The 19,011-nt window shown below is 34.0% G+C and overlaps 2 protein-coding genes across 7 annotated transcripts in view; one reads left to right on the forward strand and one right to left on the reverse strand.

Annotated features, from left to right (window-relative positions):
* The window catches only part of LOC126757669 (poly(U)-binding-splicing factor half pint), a 277,161-nt gene that overhangs the window by 92,519 nt on the left and 165,631 nt on the right, over positions 1-19,011 (reverse strand). For 5 of the 6 annotated variants that reach the window (XR_007666766.1, XM_050471760.1, XM_050471766.1 and 2 more), the window contains exon 3: positions 14,053-14,097. The exons of the other annotated variant lie outside the window; for it this stretch is intronic. Coding sequence is in view for 4 of the 5 variants with exons in the window: in XM_050471760.1 (XP_050327717.1) it covers positions 14,053-14,097 (45 nt within the window). In the remaining variant the exon portion in view is untranslated. The remainder of the gene's footprint in view (positions 1-14,052; positions 14,098-19,011) is intronic. 6 annotated transcript variants of the gene reach the window in all.
* The window catches only part of LOC126757750 (60S ribosomal protein L3), a 275,465-nt gene that overhangs the window by 36,977 nt on the left and 219,477 nt on the right, over positions 1-19,011 (forward strand). The window lies entirely within an intron of this gene.

Below are 19,011 nucleotides of genomic sequence, written 5' to 3' on the forward strand. Positions count from 1 at the left end.
TAAAAACTACGTATCACGTAAAATTGAACCGATTTTAGTAAAATTTAGCACACTGTGTCCAGTTCGAACCAACTTAGAAGACAGGATAGTAAAAATAATTTAAAAATAAAAAATACAGTGAAAGCTCTATTAAATGAAATAGAGCGTTCATTTATTACACCGAACATCTCCATTAACAATGCACGTTGTTAATGTTTATTAAGTACAATCTATTAAGCGGACAACTCTATTAACTGGACAGAAGAATTAAACCACAATTACAACCCCTTGGTATCTTATACCTACAAGAAGCGTTCCAAAGTAAACAGGACTTAAAAAAACAGAAAAAATGTGTTTTTCGTCAAAATCAATTTATTTTATTCAAAATATGTAGTCTCCTTCTGCTTCAATACAACTTTTTGCACGGTCCATAAGCATGTCGAACGAGTGTTTTAGCTCGTGCGTTTAGCTTGTTGACCGGTTTGGCCACCAGTATGCCGGTGCAAGCCTTTTGAACGGCTTTTACGACTGCATAACGCTTTCCTTTCATGAGCAAATGCATTTTTCCGAAAAGGAGGAAGTCACACGGTGCCATACGAGGAGTGGTTAATGGTAAAAATGTGATTTTTGGTCAAATAATCGTCTTTCGAATGTTGGATTCTGAGCAATTTTTGGTTGTCAGTTAATTTGTGCGGAACAAACCGTGCACACCAACTTCGTAAGCCCAAATGTTCAGTCAAAATGCGATAAATCGATGTTTTGGAGATGTTCAATTACATTTTCATGAATTTCAATGATGATTTCGGCTGAGTTTTGATGAATTCAGACATAGTTTAGATGGAATTTCCGGTGATCACGGATTTTGATTGGCCCACATCTTGATCGCCATTTATGTCCTCACGACCACTTTGAAAACGATGAAACCACACGTGCGCTCTGCTACAATCAGCGCCATAAACTTGTTTCATCACTTGAAATATTTCGGTAAAAGTTTTACCAATTCTAAAAAAAATTTAATGTTGGCTCTTTGTTCGAAGCTCATTTTCGCACCGATAACACAAACATACTGACACGCAATAACTTCACTTCCAATCAATGAAATGTCATGAAATTCTCACCGGACAATCAATAAAGATAGCAGAATCTAACGCACCAGTCGACATATAGACGACACTAGATTCAAAAATTCCTGTTTGCTTTGGAAAACACCTTGTATAAAAACGTTTTCGCCTTCATTCGTAAATAAAATTTTCACTGTATTGAATAATTTAATATATGAATAATAGCATAAAATGTATACCACAGCAAGGCGTGGACGGATCCCCTAGTATACTATAAGTATTTATATTATTCTTAGCTTCTCGTAAATACGAAAGGTCACAGCGAAATTAAATATTTGATTTAACAACGCGCTTTTTCAATTTCAAACTTATGCATCCAAACAATAATTTGCTATTAATATAGACATATATATGTATATGTATTACTTTAGTACTAGAAAATATAAAACGAGTATGAAACCGAAAAAGTTTGTGACCTTGATTGTTTTGCATTTAAACTCACCCGCTAAAAATAAAACTATTTATAATGCTTCCACTATCACTTCACCGCTATCTCATAAAAACAAGACAACAAAAACAAAATTTAAGTACAAAATTAGTTTCCAAATGAAAAGAACAAAATAACAAAAAAAAAATTAAAAGTATGATTATTTTTTGCCACAGTAGTACACATGCACATAAAAAATACCACAAATCTTCACACTGAAGCATGTCCTTAATGACTCTACTTTGGACGGAACACGAAAATGAGCAACAAGGATGTGCCGCAAACGGAAGAATGCTCATTTTATGCACAAAAATACACAAATACAGCACGGCAACCACAAAACGATAAGCGGCAAATTTGACACAGACAACAACAAATGCAAACTCATGAAACACTCTACGCACAAACACACGCAGACGCATACATTTGCACTTCAAAATTTAATTTATGCCGGAAGTTGTTAAATTTCCACTTTTTCCTGAACAAAATTTTTATTTTTTGTACTTTATTTTAATTCCTCCTCGCAGTTTTGCCTTTGCACACTCATTTATTGCCTGCAGACGATTTTTTGCTTAGCGAAAAGGCGTGTTTGCCGATCTACATTCATAGACGTGCGTGTGTGTGTGTGTGTGTGATTGAATACATGTAGATGTAATAGCTTTGAGTGTGTGTGCTGCCTTTAGGCCAAATATGTGAAAACAAAAATTGTGTTAAATACACAACACAAAAACCGCACTCAGCTAGAGAAGGGGGTGTGGCAAGCAGTAGGAGAAGTGTGGACAATTCGGCAGGCACCTTGCTATGCTGTGGGTGAATTGACGTTTTTTGGCCTAAAACATATGTATGTATGTACTATGCATATGAGCATTCATATGTCGGTGTAGTAAAACACACATAAGCAGTGATCTCAAAAAACTGTTGATAATGGAGCAACGATATGAAATTGATACGAAAATGGGCCACACTTTACCACAAAATTGTATGCTTTCTTTGTTGTTGTTGTTGCTGTTGGTTGTATGTATCACTTTGTTTTGCATAGCTGTAATTTTTGCGTGAATGCATAACAACTACAACGATGGACCCGCGGGAGCAGTTGCATTTGCATCAAATAACTGTACTGAGTGTGGCAGCAAATAGGCAACGAAATGTAAAAAAAATTACTATTTTTAGGCGCTCGCCAAGGGTATTTGCTATTTATATATATTTTAGAAGCATACATTTTGGCGGCTATAGGTTGTTTGGAGTAATTTTAGAAACGGAATATCCAGGGCCTGAAGGCGAATATGTTGACGAGCTGTGCATCGGAAATAATAAATTTAAAAAAAATTGTAACTTTAGGGCAAAGGCCGATTACGACCTACCGTATAGCGGTATGGTTGTCAAAAACCGAAATGGAAATCGGCGGTAGGACGTAGGGAAAGCATACAAAGAGCAACGAGTACTTGCATTAGGGGAGCTTACAGAACAATGCCAAGTTAAGCCACGCAAAAGGGAGGAGGTGTATTTTCTGAGTTTTCTTAGCGGAGCTTACAACAAATAAATTGTTCTGACAAGGAGTGTGCTCCATGCGGTTTTGAGATCACTAAAGTCTCTTAGGGTTTTCCCTGAATGGCTCAACAAGCAGGCAAAAGTGGCTTTAATGGCAAATGGGCAGACTATTAAAATTTTAAAGGAATGTTATAAGAACTCTTGTAAGAGTACTAACACGTCACTGTCTAATAAGCAGGCATGCCAGTAGACTAGGAACTCCATTTAACAACTTATTTAGAAGCTGTCATAAAATAGAAGAGGCGAAGACTATTAAATGACTTCTATGCGAATGTAAGGCTGTCTATAAGAAAATAATCACATCTATCGGTCGAAGGTTTTTTAACGACGCCTCGGAGGTTGCAAAACGTTTTTCGTACTGATGAACTTCATCAGAAGCACGAGGTAGTTCAGAGAGTTCAGAGGGGTGGTATTACAAAGGGTCTTCTAAAGGTGCATCGTACACAACCACTCTACAAGTACCTACCCATCTACTTAAGGGAAAATTCCAGTCTAGAAATTTTAAATAACGAAACTTTGTTTTCATAATTCGATTCAAAAATATCTCCCTATTATTTGGTTCAGGAATATTTGAATGCAATAACAAAGAAATTTGTTATTTTTAATTTTTGGAAATCTCCTACTTTAAAGTCGAAGTTTTGCATTGAGACATAAAGAGTTTTTAGCGGTTTTGAACTGTTTGTATTACCAGTAATGGAAAATAAAATTATGTAATGGAGATGATGAGAGCTCAAACCATGCTGATAATACACCGAATACATAATTTTTTCTCTTAAGGTTAAAACGATCCTAACGACAGAACCAAGTGGTGATCTTTCGAGGTAGAATGTCTACGGTGTCCCTGGGAAACAACGAGTTATGAAGTTGACGAACCCTGGAGGTACAAACTCTTTCGATGACTACTAAATGTTACATATGTGGTCTGCGGTATATAATCATTTAAATGTTGACTATTAAATTTTTAATAATTAACAATAATTTACTTAGCTAACAAAATGATTTTTAAAGTAACAGCAAACTTCACAACAAGGTTAGATGAAAGCAATGCCCGATGAATATTCTATTCAGCATTAACTAAGCAATTAATTTTTGCAAAGCTAAATTGAACTCAATTAAGGCCGCAATTGAAAAAATTATACTAAAAGTAATAAATAATAATAAAAGAACTGCTTCAATAGCATCTGTTTCATTTCCATTTGGTTAGTTGGCAACCCATTTCACTATATGTCATATTTCATCCGCTCATAATACTGATTGCTGTCAATCTCAACAATGACCGTGAAACGATTAATTTTATTTTAAACAATGTCACAATCCATTTAAGTCATTTTTGAATAATAATTAGTTAATCAGGAAATAAGAGCAATTATTTATGGCACCGAGCGCACACGCACACAAACCAACTATGCAATTATGTAATAATAAATTTAATGTAATGCCATTTATAACAATATATTTCCACTCTAGCCGAAGTAATACGAGTACATACAAACAAACAATATAATTGCGCTCGGGGAATTGCCGTTGCATGGCACATTTTTCCGGTCATCAGGCGACTGCTTTCATTGCGTTCGTGTTGTTTGTCACTTTGCGCCTGAATTAACACATTCTTATCCAACTGTTGCATCGCAACTTTTATTTTCATTTGTGTGCATTATCAGCGGACAGACTTTAAAAAATCACATAAAGTAGTAAACAAATAACTAATGAGCTTCTACAAAGATGAATGTAATATAAAATGAGGAGGGGAAAAAGAAGACAAGAAGGCTGTGTGAGAAAACAAATGGCGTATGAAGCAGAATGATGGTGCAATAATAGAAGGAAAGTATTAAAGAAGGCGACGGAAGTAATGCAAAAACTGCTTCAGGATTCACAGTTGGTCGGATTTTGAAGAGGGTTAGTGTCATTCTTAGATAGAAGTGTGCCAATAAATAGTAGTCTGACAAATTGTTATTTCATTTGCTGCTTCACAATTTATTGCACTTAAAACTGAAAGAAAGGAAGGCTTATATGGCCTCCCATGATATGTCCTCATTCTCTCTTGCCTTAAATTCAACCGGATAATTGTAGTTGCTTTCACGTGTATACTTTTAGTAAGAGAACAGGAAACCACCATAGCAGACAGAAGAAGCCTACTAATTCATGCTTTTAACAGAAAAATACCTAAGAAGAAATATAAGAAAAGCCGATAAAATGAAGTAGGTATAGTATAGTACTATCAATACACTCAACTCTGTATATAAACTCTAAACTAGACAGGAATTTTAAATTTTAGTATTTTTTTCCCAAATACCAATTCAAATAATAGGAGGGGAGAAGAAAGCCCTATATGAAATAAAAGAGACATTTTCTAAGAAACACAGGGTTTGTCCGGAAAGTACTAGGACTGAGTCGATTTAAAAAAATGTATTGAACCAATCGTTAATATTATGCGCTGCCAGCGCGATTTTCAAACATTGAAGGCGTCACGAAAAGCATTCACGGCATAGCCTTGAAAGCCGAGCTTCATGCTGCTTGGATCCCCTCTGTCGTCTCAAAATGCTACGCTTTCATCGGCCTAGCGGTTTCATCGGTTAGATAGTTGTTTACAAGAAAGGCGGTGTGAGCCGGGGCGTTGTCGTGGTGCAACTTCCAATCGGCTGCGATGTCTTGTCGGACCCGATTGACCCTTCGTTTGAGTCTCTTGAGGACTCTTACGTAAAACTTAGCGTTGACAGTTTGTCCAGGAGGAACAAATTCATGGTGGGCAATGCCTTTGAAATCAAAAAGACAATGAGCATCGTTTTCACTTTGGATTTGCTTATTTATCAGCGACCTCTTCCCGGCCCGACAAAACGGCCTCGTGCTACCGAAACACACCACTTCTTGCTAAAGCAACATCTGGGTAAGTCTGCTTGATCATATCAAACGTCTTTGTCGCAGATTTAACGAGTTTCACACAGAATTTAATCGCGACCCCTGCTCTCACGAACACTGCATTTTCGGATTGCACCACTCACAAAAACACGTCGCGCGAAAATGTTTGTCCTGACTCTCCAGGTGCTCGGAGACAACTGATCAGCCGCTTGTTCGTTAGTTTAAAACCCCTTCTACCGAATCCAGACGTTGCGCGCACGCTCCGAAGTACAGTCGCAACAGAAGAAAGTCAGTCCTATTATTTTCAGGACAAACCTTGTATTTCCAAGTCGGTTTCTCAAGCTGCTGTTAGTTGTTGTTGTTTTAATCTCAATTTCAAAAAGGCTTAAAAGGTCACTTTTGTAGAATGGCTAATCGGTAAACTTATACCATATGGCACTACCATAAAGAAGTTATGTCTTCGGCTCGCGATTTCGGTAACTTGAATAAGTTCGCGAGTGTGAAAGTATATTGAATCCTTTTTAAAATAAATATATAAACAATTCATTCAGAATTTTATATGCAGAAAATGTATTTCAATTGGTGCAAAAGCGCGTCAAAACCACAAGACCGCCGAGTAATAGTCACGCATTGAAAACAACTTGCCTGCAAAGGTCACACGAATATTATAACTCGGCGACCTAGAATCGCTCAATATGCACCATTATCTACCAGTGTAGTATACTTTGCCACTTTCACCACTCTATTTAAAGAGGTGAGTACAAAAAAAAAAACCAAAAAATTGACCTTATGACAGGATTTGACCTCACAGTGAAGCAAGTAGTGGCTTTGGACATTTCTATGAAACATGCTCATAAAGGCAACTGAGTGGGGTCCACGCTGAGTCAATATCAGGGCACGAATGAAAGTATTTTCCCACCAATGTCCGTCTGTCATATCTGCATAGGTTTGCATACCCGAACATATGTTTGATATTGTACATTTGATGTTGACAACTTCGCGTGTCATTGCCACTGGCTAAAAGCCAACGAAAATAACCAAATAAATATTGTAATAAACAGCTGCGAACGCGCTTAGCGTGTACACGAGGAATTTGTAACAGTTCCAACACATGCATACATACATACATACATGCATATCCATGCATTGCTCTGGTAATTGCATTTATTATTAAAATGAGTGAGAGTCAAATGCGCCATTAACAACGGTACTCTCAAGTACTTAGTCCAAATAATTGTAAACAAAAGCGCCGCTAAGCTGAGGCTCATGAGTGCACGTGTGTCTGTGTTTGTGTGCATTAGCGTTGGTGTCAGAGAGTGGAGCGGGGTCTTTTCATAGTTACTCGCTGTGCGTGGAGTATTAGTGAAAACAATTGCCGGAGATTTTATAAACACAGTGAAACTAATGTAAAACCAACAACAAGAAGCACAAATAACAACAACAGCGCTAATAAGTAATTGCAATGCATTTTAAAACCCGTGCCCGTACGAGTGCAGCACCACAACAAATAGTCATACAATTTAAAAGGCATTAAGGTTCATCGACTATAAGTATTCACAACAACAAAAACAAAATATCACTAAACTGTTGGAACAATAATAAAATTACCTATAGCAATGTGCTTATGTAATATTGCCCTCAAAGCGGGAACACAAATGGGCGTAACATTTTAATAAATAGCCACGCCTTCCTTCACAGGTCGTGATTTTCATCAACATAAAGCAGTAAAAGTGAGTACGAGATAACTAGTGAGGGAATGTTCATACTCGTAGACTTAACTAAATAAATAAATGAGTAGATTGAAACAAAAATTATTTTGCATCGAACTTGTCGGATTTTCTAGAAAAGAATATAAATAACAGTTGAGAAAAACTATTATTTGTAGGTCTCTCGGATAAAGCTGTAAACAGACCTTAAAATTAATATTTTGAGTTGATCTCTATTAGCAACTATTGCTTTCAGTGAGCATTATAGGATGCACTGCCTTGCATAAGAATCGGCTAAACTTTTCTTCTGCCGAACGAAAAATTCTCTGGTTTCGCATCTATTTTATCCAGAAAAACAAAGTTTGGTGTAGTTTGTGGGTCGGTGGAAGCATCGGTCCATATTTCTTCAAAAATATTGCCGGTGAAAACGTAACCGTAACCGTCAAAGGCGAGCCATGATAACAGACTATTTGATGACTGAAATTGAAGCTTGCCGACATTTGATTTCAACTAGACGGCGCCACTTCTCACACATCACAACAATAAATGAATTTATTGAGAAAACATTTCGGAGAGCAGATAATTTCACGTTTTGGACGTGATATCAGTAGCGTTAGACTTTTTCTGTGGGGATATGTAAACTCTAGAGACAATCCCGCTTCGGTTCAGGCCTTGGCCACGCCCGTCATTCACCAGTTACCAGTCGAAAAGCTGGAACGAGTTATCGAAAATTGGACTCAACGTTTGGACCATCTGAGACGTAGCCGCGGGCAACATTTGAACGAGCTTATCTTCCAAAAATTATTGTCAAGGAAGGTTCTTTCGAATGATAGTAAACATTCACCGTTAAATATGAAGTTTTTGTGTTTTTTCTTTAAAAATGTAGGGAACCTCGAAATGGATAACCCTTTATCAATTTTATTTTATAAAAAACCACATAAAATAACAAAAATAATCTATTCAAAAAAATCCATTCGATCAATTATTTAAACAATGCCCGATAATTTTTTGACGAGTGATTCGCTTGGTAAACCTGCCGTTACGAGTATTAACCCATATCTGTCCATATAATTTTCAACTTTTTCAATTTTATTGCAGATAAGTTTTATTTTTCTTGTAATAGAAATTCGAAACTAACTGCTTTGTATTTATTTCACCGTTTTTTTAATTGTTTGCATGTTTATACATCATTACTTCCGACGTGTTACACCAATCGAGTAACTGATGTATTTTGCAAAGCAATGTACATTTTATTGGCTCAATTGAGTAAGACAGTAATCCAATTGTTGTTTTCAAGAACTTTAGCTGTAAATAGTAACACCTTCTTTGGCTACACTCTCTGTACGGATCTGAAGATACCTGCCGTTGACTAACAGCTCTACATGCATACATACATACATATATACATAAGTATGTGTGTATATGCATTTCTACCCAAAGGGCTGAAAAGATGGTACTGCAGTTATACACCATATATATACATACATATGTTAATATATTCAATTATCAATATATTATATACAAATCCCATACGAATATATACATATGCAGGCGCACACGGCACTTGTAACGACATGTTATTGACTGTACGATCCAAGTGCTCGTGCTTCAGTAAAAGTAATTTAATTTGTTTTAAGATGCCTGTCGGCAGCGAAGATTGAAACTCCGGACGATTGAAGCTTAAGGCAGGAAATTAAGTGTATGCGTCGCCGTACACACACATACGATCAGGCATATGCATGTTGGATGTACATGAATGTATGTGAGTATTGAATTGGATTTCAATTGTCAGGAAAAAAACTCTGAAGACCAGCAGTAACACAAAGAGGAAATAAAAGAGAAGCGGAGTACTTTCAGTTTGAGGAAAAAGGTCTAATACGACAATTTCTAATATTTGGAATTTCGTTTTTCAAAGTAAAGATAACCGATATTTCGAATTAGAAGTAATTGAAATTCCCATTTTTTGCTTAGATATAATTTTTTTCAAAAAATACAAGTTTTCAAACTGCTGTTATTGAATAACTTTTCGAACTCAATCGATACGAATTTCGATATCGAATTTTCGAACACATTAAATAAGAAGGCGTTTCTTTGGTTTCGCCGCTCTCTTTGTATTAGGCACAAAGTTATTCTACTTCAAAAATTGTCACATAAGTATTTTCGAAGTTTGGCGTGAAAAATTGTATATTTCGTACTTCAAAGTCGACCGTTAAACCTATAGGTAACATGTAATTAACAGCATTAGCGGCATATATTAATTTTGTAGCATACACTTAGAAGCTGAAGAAATTATATACAAGATTTTAGTCAATATATCAGCTAAATAATAAAATAGTCAATGATTATTTTAATGTACCAACATATATTTAGTTCGAGAATTATTTTTATTTTTATTTTTTTTTAGTATTTTAAATGTACTTTAACGAAAAATAATTGTTTCTAAATATTTATCTGTTTTTTTATAAAAGCAAATATAGTGGAAAAATTGTGAAACAATTCAAAAGTCTTAAATGTCCTATCTCCATTGTCTTCCTAAATTGCTTGTAGTGGCAGCAGTTGCTGCTTGGAATACCCCCAGCTTCATATGTCCTGCTGCCGTCCCTTGCATTCTTGCAAAATGTTTGCAGTTTTGAAGAGAACCTCATGCAACTTTATATACATATTTACATATGTACAAGTATATGTACCCTCATAGAATTCTCTCATGTCTTCCGCACAATTGCACATCCATTTTCGCACCCAAATCTCACACATTTAAGGCCACTTAGAAGCATGCACATGTTTATGTATGTATGTGTTGAAGTAACTGCATATTTATCTATGTATAGAGGAGCGCCTCTTTAGAGAGTAGATACAATGAAATCGTATTCATGGCCTGCAGTTAGAAATTGCTTGATTTGCAAGCGATTCAATCGAACTGATTTACTGCTTGATACATTTATACAAGGAATGGAATAGCATATATGAATAATAAATATATACAACCAAATATATGTATACATTCTAGTACCCAGCAGTAAGTCTGAGACGCGATCATAACAAAAGAGTAACTTTTCAACTGGATGGCTGCTTTAAATTATAATTTACTATTTGAACAATGTTCACTTAGCTTTTATTATATAAGATTATATAATGCTATTCTAAATAAAAATTGTTCCTCCTTGTTCATGGCTCATGGAAGCTAAAGTGTTTTTTTTTATTTTAAACTCTAAAAAACCACATAGCCTACATTTGAGCGCATGTTCTATACATGACATATGGCTTTTACTGTGGTCTCACTTCCATGACAGTGTTGTATTTAAATTAATAACAGCTATGGGTAGGACCAAACTCAAACTTCTCTTAGTCATATCGCAAAGATAATGGCAATGTGTTCTTTGAAGAACGATCCTCCCAAATGTCATAGTTTTGAGTAGAGAACATAACTTTGCCAGTTGCATTCTGATTACAGGTGATTAATGAAAGGCCAAATAAGATTCTGGATGATATAGAATGCGATATGAAGGACCATTATGACTTTGTGATGATAAATGTAAGCCCCACTGTTGTCACGTTGAATCTCCGGCGTCTGCGGATTTATTATGTAAAGTTTAACACAGTGCACGTCAGGGCGTATACGTAACGACTATTTTCAAAGGCGCCATTTGTAAAGAATAAATAATAAGAGTAGAGTTAGTGTAATTCTTTTTGTTAAAGTTGTGCTGGAAATGAGTGATTCCACATGATTTACGATCAATTCTTTAAGAAATTATTCATATTAGCAACACCCTAGGGGGTTTACTACTGGCAGGCTTAAGCAATAATGGAAATATCATTGCAGTTAAGTAGTGATTTTGTTATATACAGGATATGAATCTGTGATCCACGAAGTGATTGCCAGACACTCAAAGCACTCTACGTCTCTGCCATTAGTAAGAAATCTGGCTTAATTTTTGTCTTCCTAATGCAAATTAATGCTGAAATTATGACGTAATGCAAGGTAATATTCGTTTTAGGCAAAAAGCATTATTTTATTGCTAAAGTTGACATTTACTATATTCGAATTCGTTAATTCGCTTCTAATTAACCAAACAACCATCTCTACTAGGTTCACCTCTGTGCGCCACTGGGATTGCTGTTGCATAAGTCGGCATATTGTGTAACGTATAAGGCGGTTTTAGAATGTGTTTATGTATTTAACAAATTACATAACAGCATGAAACAATAACAGACCATAATACGTTTAAATAAGCAAACACACACCCATACATGTGCATACAATTTTGACTTAACGGTGGCAAAGGGCATGCAGGGGAAGCATTTGTAGGTGTCTGTGTGTGTGTGTTAAGGCTCAAAGCGCAAAAAAGGCGTTCGAAGGCTGCTTACATTTATCTGGCTGACTGCACAAATTCACACATATTTGCCATAGACAGTGCATGCAGGCCATTTTCCATTTTAATTCTTGTTTATTTTCTGATTTTTGAATTTTTGGGCCAAACAATAGAAATTTCGACAAATTTCTAATAACATTGGTGAATCGATTGAACTGAGGCGAAGGCTTTAAAACTACAAAACAATCAGCTTGGAAATACCTACACATACATGCATGCATATGTATGTGTGTGTGTGGTGTCTTTGTCCTTCTTCATGTTTTTGGCATAATTTTTAGTTCACGCTTTGCGTGTTTGAAGCAAATTAATTTTGTATAGTGAAAATGCCTTAGTCACACCCACTATACGCACACTTCAGCAAGCAAGCACCGAGAGCCACCAAGGGGGCTGTTCTTGCTATTTGTAAATGTCTAAGGGCCATTTTATTTCGGTTTTCCGCATATTTGCGATTTTGAATGAAAAATACAAGGCAATGCAAATTCATTTCCCTTTTAGACATATTCGAAAGTCAAGTTGTGCGCTGGTAGGCGGTTGTATTTGTTTTTGTGCGCAATTTAGCAGAAATTTAAAGAAGACGCTTTAAAGCAAATAAACGCTTAAACTTGCTCAAAATTGAAGGCAACCAAAAGGAAGATCTTTTAATTTAAATTGAAATGCCAATATTCTTCTTTTTGTTCGTTTGCAGTTTCAAATCAAATTAATAAATTCAACAATTTGCTGCCGAGAAATGCAATTAAATATATGTGCAACAGGCAATGATGAGAGGAATTCTTTCGAAATGGACATTGCAGCAAATTTGATTCAAATTAAGTAGTAGATTGTAAAATTAGATCTGTTTCTTTAAATATTAAACAGAATATTTCAGTTTACTTTAATCTTTAAAAATAAATTTGAACAAATGCAGTTAGCCTCAACTTAGCATTTTATGCCCTTTTCTTTCTCAAAGCTGATTTTTCTAACAGAAGCCACCGTAAATTGTTCTTCTTGATCTTCTTGCATAATACTTATAATCAAAGAGACATAACTCTATGAGAATTAGAAAACACTGCGACGTTGGGTGAAATTACCGTGAGGCTAGAACTGCGATTCCAACTCAGACAGGCTGAAAGCTCGTATATTTCTATGAAATCCATAGTCTCGACTTGAATGTGTTGGTTTTTTTTTTAAGATTTTTATTCAAAAGACGGGGATATTATTTTTCCCTCTGCGAAGCAGCTGGATAAGCATAATCAAGGGTATGTTTCAGGCGAAGCTACCATTCATAAGTTGTTTGCAGAAAACGATAAACTAGTGGGCGCCCAAGAGAGACAGTTCCGAGCGAAAACTTAAAACAAATTCTCAAATAACTTTTAATGGGAGTTGAATAAATGACATTTGTAGGATATCAAAGGAATGGATTCGTTGCAACATTCTTTAAATTTTAAACATGCGAAAGCCTTGTTAGAAAATTGGAATGAAAACTTTGAATGGAATCACCCATATCGAAAATGTTTCAAGTTAATTTATATTAATGTAATCTTAAGAAAAGTTTAGAAGTTTCACACAAATGTTTCAATTTTAGTGAAACAAATAAATACAAAATAATATTCAATTTTTGTTACTATTTTTAAACTATAAAAAGTAAAGATAATGATATTGCCATCATATTTTCCGTATTCAGATTTATAAAGTTTCTTATTTAATATTTAATACAATAACTCACATAATATAGCCTCAAATAAACTAAAAGAATTTTGAATAATATTTGAGCCAAAATTTCGACGCACGATGCCAATTTTTTGCATGCACATAAATAAACGTTTGCAAAATTATTGAAACAGCCGTACAAATTGATTTTGTTTATACTAAAAAAACATGCCAATTGAATTGATAGAACGTGTAAATTAGTTATTAATATTATTAAGTTTTTGTTTTGCCATTTTTTATGCGTTTTTGTATTTATAATAACACATTTAAATAACTCAAATATTCATACCTTAAAGCATATACATACAAATTAATCAAAAACAGTAGTTAACAAATGTGTTTGAGGAAAAATCGCTTACCTTGCTGTTGTCAGGCAGGTGAAGGCTTTTATTGGTGTCTGAAACCTGTAATAATAAGAACCAGAAAAAGAGAAAAGAATTGCTGCACTAAACGTTTTATGCATTAATTGAATTAAATATTTATTTAAAAGGTTTCTTAAGTATTGAAATTGTGAAATATTATTTTAAAAGTAAAATGTGCGATATTTTTTATTTTCTACATTATTAATTTAGTGCGTTACTTTTAACTTTTTTTATATTTACAAATGTTATGAATTTCAATTACCGTTAATTTTATGCTACTATTTTTTAATGTTTGATGCATGACCTTCATACTTTGTATAAATAATAAAAAAATTATAGTAAAAATACTAAATAAAAATTAATTTTGTTAATAATCATATTTTAATTAAGAAATTATAATAATTGCCTATTAAGCAGAATAAGGGCTTTGAGTAACCCACAAGAGTAATATTAAATTCTAAGTATATCAGGCTGGTTGACTCAGTAGTACGTAGGTTGTTTTTATATTTCGGGATAAGGGGGTATTTTGGTCTAGAAATTTAAAAAAATCGAATTTTTTTTTATATTTTCAAAGTTTAACTATTCAAGAATAATGTACAAGAGGATTTTTCAAATTTCAAATTATTTTCGGAGATATAGGCATTTTTGTGACCCGGCATCCACACTGGTTTTCAAATTTTTTTGGAACGATATTTCTCAGGTTCTAGGAGCGATTTTTGACCCGGCATTCTTTATGGTTAGAACTAGTTCCCCAAATTTTATTTTTATTATTTGTAAAAAATTCGAAATAGTCAGAAAGAGTGATCTAAAAAAACTTTTTTTTTTCAGGCAGTCGCCATTTTGTGAAAAAATTTTTTACCACTTTTCCGTAGTTCCGGCCATTGCGACATTATTCTAGATTAACAATCTTGTTTTTTTTTTGGTTTCAGATAACTAGGAGGGTTGAAATCATGGGTTTGGTCACGTGAAAATTTTTAGAGACCCGCACTTCGTCAGCTCATAATTTTTGAAATTTTTTACTTTTTTTAGTTTTTAATTTCTTTCTATACTCTTCTAAAATTTACAAATAACTGATAAAAAATGGATAGTAAAAATATTAATTGCCTTTTTTTTACGACACTTTAAAAATTACCTGAAATTCATGCTTCTAGACCAGAATACCCCCTTAAGGAAACAAAGACAAATATTATTCAACGAAAATTGTTTTATTGTTTTTCAAAATATTATTCATTAAGATCTATACACGTTTGCAAGCGTTAGAACGAAGCACATGTCGAAGCAGCTCTGATTGAGGTATCTTCAAAACATTCGTCCTGAGCACATTAACCACCCTTCAGGTGTTGGTGAATATATTGTAGAAGACTCATAAAATCTATGTTTTGAGTGCTCAAAAATGTAGTTGTCGCTGGTCGTTGTATAAGAGTTGGCATTGTCATGGTAAAGACTGATCCGTCTTTTGCAGGTGGTTTACTTGATTTTTTGAAAGACAACTGGCAAAGAAATGGTTACATAGCACTCAGAATTCACTGTTCTGAGCTATTCTTTTGGTATGGTTGCGACATGTTTAGTGTTTTCAAAAATTTAGACAGCCATTTGCTTGGAACTGCTTCGTGCGCAAACAACTTTTGTTGGGTTCAGTTCGTCTTGAAACACCCTTACAGTCGTCTGATTTTTACTTTTGAGCGCATACGCGAAAATGATTTATCATCTGTCACGATTCCATAAACATGTTTCGAAGCACCGCTATCGTATTTTTTAACATTTATCTCGATCAAGCGACACTAGACTTTCTTGAGCGATTAACAAATTATGTGAAATCAAATGTAAAACATTTTTTACAGCCGAATGTTTATGCAACTTTGAATGTATGCTGATCCCACTAATGCTGATAGTCATCTCTATCTCACGATAGATCACCTGACGATCTTGCAATATTAGTTTGCGTTCGGCATTAATAGCTCCTGGCACAACAACTGATTTTGAACTACTTAGGTTTAGTGCATGTGATCGATCCACACTGGTCATTGATGGAGCTTCATTCAAAATTGAATTCAATTTCGATACACTGTTGCCGAGTTAGTCTACGCAGAAAGTTGTAAAAAATCGTGCGAAAATGTTTGCGATTCAATTTGATTTTTTGGTCAAGACGAATATTTTCAGTTACTGTAAACAACACAAAGAGCGCTTTTATGTCAAAACGTTCTGGGTAAATGTAACATTAAAAATGTCAAACTTTACCATCAAGTTTTGAGTTGCCAGATTGCCACACTACGTTTGCTAAATCCCGAAATCTAAAAGGCAACCTACGTATGATAAAGCGAAGTTAGAAATATTACATATTCGCTGGAGGAAGGAAGGAGAAAGAATCGAACGAATTGAATTGAGTGTGAAGTAATATCAGTCATGAATACTCTTTTTTATCTGTTTTATTGGATTTAAAGTAAAATTAAGGCCGGACTAATCACTTCTTTAATCGTGAATTTTGTGAGATATGACTTTTAGTCAGAAAGCGACGAAGCCTATCAGCGGATAAGACCCACAGGTGTCCCATGTGTACTTGACAATAACTCTTTTCATTTTAAATTCTAAGTTTGAGATTACGATTAATTATTAAACATTTATTTTCATGGCTTACATAATGATTTTTAGCAAATTAAACTCAATTAAGAGTATTCGGATATAATTTAGAACTTTTAAATGAGGAAGTGGCCTTTCACCCACTGTGCAACAATTTGAATTTATGTACATTTAATAATAACATTATAAATAATCACAAGTTATGCGAATATTTGCCTTTTAGCGCCATCAAATGAAGTACATAATATGCACGTATGGAAACTATTTATCGGATTTTCCATTTATGTAAGCCCGAAAAGGAAAACAATTTATAATTACAACGCACAAAATGGTGAGAATTTATTATTACAGTAGTTTGGAGGCAAGTTTGGATTTCATTATAATCTCACACAATTACAAATTTACTAATGTGTTGGCAAAAAAAAACTCGATAATGTTGTAATTTATTGATTTGGTTGAGGGATAATTAAAAGAGAAGTTATAATAAATTAAAATTAGGAGAAATTAAATGGAAATTCCTTTAACACCATAAAGCCACTGAAGTGTGAAGGATTAAAAAAATTTAACATTAAAATCAAAAACAAACTTATCACCAAATAGTTCGTCATCCGATGAACTTATGATCAGTTTTTTTGCACCATAATTTTTCTCCTGATTGATTTTTATGTGTAAAACGATTTAAAATTTTTAAGAACTTTTTTTTTCATTTGTTTCTTTATTGTTAAATATGCATATCGTCACCTAAAGTGCAAAATAACGTGGCATCACTTTTCATAAGTTTACACGCGAAGGAAAAACGATATAACAGAAACCACTAATATTGAAACAATATTCCAGTTTTGGTTATAAAATGGTTATATATTGCTTATTATATCTGACAACGATTTTTAATTTTTTTTTTTGACGATACGCTGTTTTGCATTTTAGGTGACGACATATACTATAAAAAATATTATTAAATTCTACGAATTTTAATTTAGTTTAAATTTTTGAAAAAAAAAACTGTTCGACAAACAGTAAATATTGTACACAATAATTGTTTCAATTTCACTCTGCCTATGAACCTACTAAAAGTACTATACGAGCACTTTTATATATGCCCGTCATGTTACAACCATAAATGCTTTCCTTCATTTAATTGTTTAACAGGTGGCAACCTTTTTAAGCAGTTTTTTAAATTATTTAGTATGAAGTCAATCGATATTCGGTTTGTGTTACTAATTTGTACCCAAAATTCGTATCCATGCCAAAAATGACTGTGGCCTTTTAAAGCCTCTTTTTGAGACGCAGGTGGAAATTTTCTAAGTATTTTTACTACATTCACATTTTTCGATACCAAATGTTTATTATCTAGTTGAGTCCATCGTATTATTATATCAAAATAATTAAGAAAAGTTTTCCAAGTGCTCGATCAAGCCATTTTCGAAGTGTATAACTTCCGAAGAGAAGACTTTTGGATGAAAAGATGATTCCTAAGTCTGCAAGGCGATTATTAAAGTTTCAGTGGAATCCAAACATAATATGTTATTTGAACTTGGTGACATTCTCGACTTCGCCAAAATTGTTACAGCGTTGATTTAATACAAGAAGAGAAAACATTTTTTTCTTAATTTATATGTAACTTTGAGAAGTGCCTTTGTGAAGAATTTCGGAGTTATGCGACAACATTTTTCTTGACTTTGACTTTTTAGATAATACTTTGGGATAAAAATTCCAGAAACTATATGGTGATAATGAGAGTATGAATAATAATGTGGTATGGCTCTGCAACCTTCCGAATAATTTATTTATATTATAAGTAAAAAATAGTTTTTCTCCATAACAATTTAATATTTACACTACAAGCTACCATCTTTAATATTTATTTTATATAATATGATAATTTTTATTTCATTTAAACTGTATTAAAACTAAAATACGTACTTTTTATTGTATAAGCTTTGTATGTACAGTTCTCTTACAATTTCTGGTTATTATTAACGCATTTTCCAGACAATACAATACAACACATACTAATAGTTACGGGAACTAACACCAACCACAAGCGTGTAGTAAATAAATTCATGCTAAATTTGTTAAAACTGTAATAAATACGACCACACCAATACCAATAGAAACAGTCACCAAACAATAAAATTCCAAAAAAACATAGCAAAACATTGTATGGTACCATGAAATTCCCAAAAGTACATAAATTAAAATTTAGCGGCGGGAAACCAACAATGCAATGCGTAAATTTTAGACACATACATACTTACATGCACACATACATACACAAACACAATAGTGCGCATGTAGTTTGTTTCGTGAGTGGTCACTGGATACTACTACAACAACGAAAAGTGTACGAAAACAAACATTTTATTGTACTCATATGAT

Source organism: Bactrocera neohumeralis, chromosome 2, assembly GCF_024586455.1.
Source record: "Bactrocera neohumeralis isolate Rockhampton chromosome 2, APGP_CSIRO_Bneo_wtdbg2-racon-allhic-juicebox.fasta_v2, whole genome shotgun sequence".
Lineage (NCBI taxonomy): Eukaryota > Metazoa > Arthropoda > Insecta > Diptera > Tephritidae > Bactrocera > Bactrocera neohumeralis.